Consider the following 6,392-nt stretch of genomic DNA (forward strand, 5'->3'; position numbering starts at 1 on the left):
GTAGAACTCTTGTCATAGTAGGACTCCAATAAAATAAGATGATAGAATTTCGTAGAACTCGATGATCAAGACAACTAGGACTCCTACCTTATCTTGATAAGATTTGATCAAAATCACGGATTGGTCGGAACCTTTCTCATTCCCTATCTGCACAAGAGCTCGAGCCTCCAGACCACTTCGATGGGTCCAAGCTTCAAGGGCACGTCATTGAGGAGATCGTCCTAATTATAGTCAGGGGGTCTAACTTGCAGGCTAGGCCCTTAAAGCTCGGATATGTGATAGGACTAGAGATTGAGGGCTTGAACTTCTAATAGTGCTATGAATTGTTGTGGCTAAGAATTGTGCGCTTGGACTTCTTATAATGCTATGCATTGTTGAGGCTAAGAATTGTTAGCTTGGACTTCTGATATTGTGATGATCCCTTTTGATGTGAGTTCAGATCCACCCAGGTGCACCAATTTCAGAGGACATCAGATTCTTAAAACAAATCCTTTAAATTCGAAAAAGAAAAGACTTGAAATTCTCGAAATCCTAAAAAAATTTACAAATACAATTTCCAAGAATCTATTAATATTGTTGTCAAAGTTCTAAATTTCTATTTTCCAAATCGATTTTGATAATAATCTCACACCAAGATATTTGCTAAAATAGTGTTCTCTGATTTTCTCCGGCCCTTGAACCAAAGAAAAATCAGAGCAACTTCCTGAAGAAAAATTTAGGTGTTACAACTTACAAATGGAACACACAGGATAACAATGAATATAATATTAAACATACAGGACCAAGTATTCCTCGAGTAAAAAGTACGTTGTAAATAACGAACAATTCACAGCTAATGTAATACGCATCAGAACAAATGTTTCAACGCAGACAAAACAATAATCTTTTTGCTGCAACACGGCAGTGGAGAAGGCAAAGAGTACATTTTTTTCAACTTTTTTCCCCTCGCGAACTCTTACATATCACTTGTAGAAGTCAAAATCTGTGTCGGGCTTCTTTACATTTGATCTGTAACCCTTTTCGAAATCTTTCGGTAATATTACATACCTGTTCTTTCTTACTGCGAGCATGCCAGCTTCTTGGCAAATAGCAGATATCTGAAAATATTTAACTCATTCTTTAATATTCTATAAAATATTATGAAAATATAATTCATTCAATGTAATATATTAAACATAGATGTGTGTGCAAGCGTCTATATGTATCTAGTGCAGGCGTCTATATGTAATATATAATGTATACATATGTTTGCATGTGTACGTACATGTCTATACATACTAAGTGGCATTCAAGAGAGCCGGTGGCGGATGCTTACTAAACTATATGCATAGGAAGCCTCTGAGCTGAGATGCAAGACGGAAAATGAAGTGCTTTATTGAAACGAGGTGAATTAAAGAATAATATTCTAAAACAAATATATCAAAAGAGAACTACTTTGTTTAAAATCCAATATATATTGAAGTATTTAACTAGCTATAGAAAAATAATAAAGTAGACATTTATCAGCATACGTCTAAATATGAGACTATGAGTAACTTCTACGTCGTTCTAATTCACAACCTAAGCATTTAAGGCGCGCCCTAAGCATTTAAGGCGCGCTTAAGCATGTCTAACGCAATAGAGACATACCAGGTACATGCTTCATTACTAACAGACAGTTTCCTAAAAGGATGTGCCTCTGCTTTAGCATAGGCGAAGGGGTAGCTCCACAAACATCGTTTTTGTGTGCCTTCTGATCTTTCAATAGTTACGATCAGGATCACTCATACATAAGAGTTTGAGCATTTTATCAAAAGAACTAATGAAGCATAAAAAAAAATTTTAATAATTACTCCTTGCTGTATCATGCAACAAAGAGCTAGGACATCAACTGACCTCAGCAGCACTAATTTTATCTGGCCGAGACACATAATCCTCCAAATCCACTTCATCGCTTAAGTTCATCTTAGCAGTGCAAACCTGCATGTAACGCCATTTTGTTACTCTATGAAACCAAGTACACAAGAAAAGCATACCTTCTTTCCTTTCCAAATTCGACATCCAAAACAGCATTCCAAAAAAATAGCTACAGACTATTCCAATAAAGTTCACCTGAAAGACGAGCCTCTTTTGGCGTCTATCTGGCAAAGGAAATTCAATTTTGCGATCAAGCCTTCCAGGACGCAAAAGGGCAGGATCTAATGTGTCAGCTCGATTAGTTGCCATGATAACCTTCACATTGACAGTTTGGTCAAATCCATCCATCTGCAAGAAGCAAAATAGATTTTTGTGATGTTAAAAATGCGGAATAAGGCAAAGGATAATTCTGATGAGCACTATTTCACACAAGATGTCGAAATGCATTGAAATATAGTGGCATTTAACATCAGAAAACTTGAAATTCTTGCATTGCTGCTCTATTTTTCACTCAAGCCTGAGTTTCAAACCCTACCTGATTTAGCAGTTCGATAAGAATTCGCTGGACCTCTCTATCGGCACCTGTTTGAGCATCAAACCTTGCAGTAGCAATAGCATCTACCTCATCAATGAAAACAATTGCAGGTGCATTTTCTTTCGCTAACCGAAAAACATCACGAACCATTCGCGGACCCTGCGCATTTATTAAAGAAGGAGATCTATGATATTCTATCAAAATAAGGACATAGAATCACCATATACCTCTAGCACGATATTTCAGTGCTAAAGAGATATCAGAAATATAATCATATCATGATTTTTTTAAAAGTCATAAGCCATCTTTGCAAAATGGCAAACAACAAAATGACAAAAAGGGGAAAACAGTTTAAATCAAATATCAAGGAATATTGAATCAACGCTTTAACTGAAATATTTATTGCACTTTTCAAGTCCAATACTCCCCATTACTTATTTTTTTTTAAAAAAAGCTTATCACCAGAAAAAATAAAAGGTTAAAATGATCCAAACATCAGTTCCTATAAAATATCTGAAAATTAATTAAAAAGCAGCAATTGTACACAATTAGTAAAGAGATTATAGGGAGACAAAATACAATTTTATGGTATTTGCCAAAAAAGTAATAGCTGACAATGCCAATGCATAATCAATGTACCCAACAACATTACCTCACCCAAGTACTTCTGAACAAATTCCGAGCCAACAACTCTAATGAAGGCCGCAGTTGTGTGGTGAGCAACGGCCTTTGCAAGCATGGTTTTCCCAGTACCAGGAGGACCATAGAGCAAAACGCCACGAGGAGGATCTATGCCAATCTGCTGATACAACTCATGGTGAGTCAGAGGTAACTCCACAGCCTCGCGGATTTCTTGCTTTTGAATGTCGCATCCTCCAATATCCTGACAGAACCACCAATTGAATAAATTAGACCCAAACATGAATTGTACTGAGGAGAAGATAAAACAGTATTATCAGTGTAAGAGGAAAAAATGCCAACTATCATAACATAAGCAAATGAAATGGTGCTTAAATATGCACACGGCTCATAAGACAACAACTATACTCTCTCTTTCCCCTGTCCCTTTAAAATTACGTAACGAAGCAACTCTAGGACTTGTGAATCCAGGGCATAGTACAAATTGAGAAACCTGACACCATGATAAAGCTTTCTATTTTGTGAAAAATATTTGGTCAGGGACGTCAAAATTAAGCGATTCTTTTCTGTAAAAGGAAAGGGGAAAAGAGAACATGAGTTAATGAGAACGCTTGGAATAACAATGGTGAAAAGATGACAAAATAAAAGATATGATTAGGAATTTAAGACCATAAACAAATATGGGCACATTCCACTTTCCATATAATAAAGAAAGTGAAATAATAACAGCTGAGATATGGCACCACATAATTTTTCTTACAACTACTAGAGACATGCGTATTTCTTACAAAATACTAGAGACATGGGTAAATATGTGAAAAGACGAGAAATGCAACCCATGCCTACAAAAGAAAGAAACAAGATACCCTTTAACAAACCGACACAAAAGATTCTCCTTCAAACTCCTTTAAAGGTCATAATCCCACACTTTCAAGCAAATATAACAGCTAGTGACTTTGGGTTGGTATACAAATATCATATTTGATGACAAAAACGATTACGAGATAGGGAAGTTTTAAGCCACTTTTGTTGAACAACTGCCAGGTGTTCCCAATATCAAGCTGCAAAGTTTGTCCAAAAACACCAAGCCACCTAATGGCATGATATGATAGCAATTCAGAAAATTCATAATTTACTATGCGTGAAATTCATACCTTAATTCACCTACCATGTGTTTCATTTTCAATTCAAGTAGTTGCACCTAAAACACATAAATCTTGGTTTTACACATGTCCAAACTTGCTCTTATTATGCTAATGTATAATTTAGTGTGCAGGAAATTGGTGTGTTCTAATTGTAAGTCACAGCTCAGCTAAAATAGAAAACCTTGCCTTAAGTATGTAAGGCCAAATCAAAATATAGTCTAGATGAAATCCCAATGAATAAAACCAAAGGACTGGATGAAATATCATATGAAACTTCAACAAACTTGAATAGAGGGATATCTGTGTGCAAAGGTTAAACAAAAGCTAAAAATAACAAGAAAACTTGAAAATAGGAGCCAAAAATAAATTAAGAGGCCCAAAACAGAGAGAAAGTATCATAAAGTATTTTGTAGTAAAACTATACAACCGAAATGATAATATTGACAACCAGAACAAGTGCTTAACGGATTGAATTGATAAGCAGATAATCAAAACAAAGGCAAAGATAAAAAAATGTTTCAATACATAAAATGGATGGTCTCGTTCCTCAATTTCTCAATTGAGGAAGAAGAAATGAGCAAGGAAAATCAAATGACCAAAATGAGATTCAAGCAATCATTTTAAAGGAACTATCTGAAAAATTTGTTCTTGAAATACTGAGTCCATAAAGAGTTTGTGCTGAAAAATTTCTCTGGATTATAAAAAAAAAATCACTCCCCAAAATTAAACCATAATACCCCAAAACCACACAACATTAATAGTGAACTGCAGTTAAGAATATTAACAAAGCCAATAAAAAATGAACATCCAATAACCCGCAAAACCAGCCCCAACGGAAGGAATCTACCAAAAAAGAATACATACATTGTAAGTTACGTCAGGCTTCTCAGACTGGCTGAGCAGCGAAATACTGGAATCAGCCTCGGGCGGCAGTACGTCGACAAGGGCATTAGAGTGGCGGTGCAAAGCGACGGAAGCCGAAGGCTTGAGCAGTTCGCGATTAATGGTACTGAGTATGCGAACATAGTAATTGGATCCGGTGGTGGAACCGACGATTCCGTTGTTCTGATCGATCATCTCCATGAACTGTCCGATTACAAGGGGCACCGATTGGATCCTCTTCACCTCCTCCTGCGCCCGTAGCAGCTCCCGGAGGAGATTCTTCAGCTCATCCTTCACGTACTCTTCTTGTATCTCGATAAATTCAAGTTGGCGCTGCAACGATTTAAGCCGCGAGTAGAGATCGTCGTCGAGGTCCACGGTTTGGTCGAAACTGGATATGGGTCGCGTGGACGGAGGATCCGCTAGGTAGGGTTTCGGATCGAGGATTGCAACAGATGCCATTGCTTCATCAAAAAGGAAATTACGATTTTTTTTTTATTTTGCTCTTCGTTTCATCCGGAGGAACATATAAATAATTACAGCTTTTAGACCTTGTCCCAGACCGGACCCAACCCAACCTGTGATCGACAGGTCCGTTCACTTAGTAAAAAATTTGAACCGATATCATGACCGTATCCGACCATAAATGATCCAATTAAGTTTTGGGGTTTAAAACTCGTCTACGGGTTTACAATAGTGTTGTGTCCAAAAAATATTTCTTGAAGCTCATGAGCAATAGCCCAACAAAGGAAAGCCCGGGAGAATAGCGGTTGGCCCAGGGAAAAGCACGATGCACCATTACACGACGTGGAAATCGTGGAGAGATCGTGGAATGTGGCTGAAACTCCCACGTGGAGGGTGACAAAAGCATAAGGAATAATCAGAAAAAGCCCCGATAAAAATCATCCAACAAATCTACAGCAAAAACTCTGCAGAATTCTATCATTAATTGTTCGCTCATTTCCATTTTCCAAGCAGTACAGTATATTTTCTCACTTTTTCAACTTTATTGTAGAATGTTGATCAAAATTCATAACATCATATTTAAGTTTGATGTTGTCCATGGATTCTCTATAATTCATTTATTTTCCTCAGTTTATACGTTTAATTTTGAAGCCATACCGAAGGAACAATAACTAACGGTCGAATCGGGACTCGCAACGTTTGATAAACGAAATCGGATCATTCACATTTGGCACAAACACGTGCCTGGTACGCCCCGCAATTTTCGTGAGAAACAAATTGACACGCCCGGTGGGACCCTATGCCTCCAAAGCGTACTAAGAAGAATGAAG

At 37.2% G+C, this 6,392-nt stretch overlaps 1 protein-coding gene across 1 annotated transcript; it reads right to left on the minus strand.

Annotated features, from left to right (window-relative positions):
- Window positions 1-750: 750 nt before the first annotated feature.
- LOC142529650 (26S proteasome regulatory subunit 6B homolog) lies at window positions 751-5,611 on the minus strand. Its single transcript, XM_075635239.1, has 6 exons — window positions 5,080-5,611; window positions 3,084-3,314; window positions 2,432-2,590; window positions 2,092-2,244; window positions 1,876-1,959; window positions 751-1,097 (listed from the first exon to the last, which is right to left on the minus strand). Exons 1-6 carry the CDS (start codon window positions 5,557-5,559, stop codon window positions 963-965), a joined length of 1,242 nt encoding a protein of 413 aa, XP_075491354.1. The 5' UTR covers window positions 5,560-5,611; the 3' UTR covers window positions 751-962.
- Window positions 5,612-6,392: the final 781 nt, after the last annotated feature.

The sequence above is a fragment of the Primulina tabacum genome, chromosome 16, assembly GCF_025594145.1.
Source record: "Primulina tabacum isolate GXHZ01 chromosome 16, ASM2559414v2, whole genome shotgun sequence".
NCBI lineage: Eukaryota > Viridiplantae > Streptophyta > Magnoliopsida > Lamiales > Gesneriaceae > Primulina > Primulina tabacum.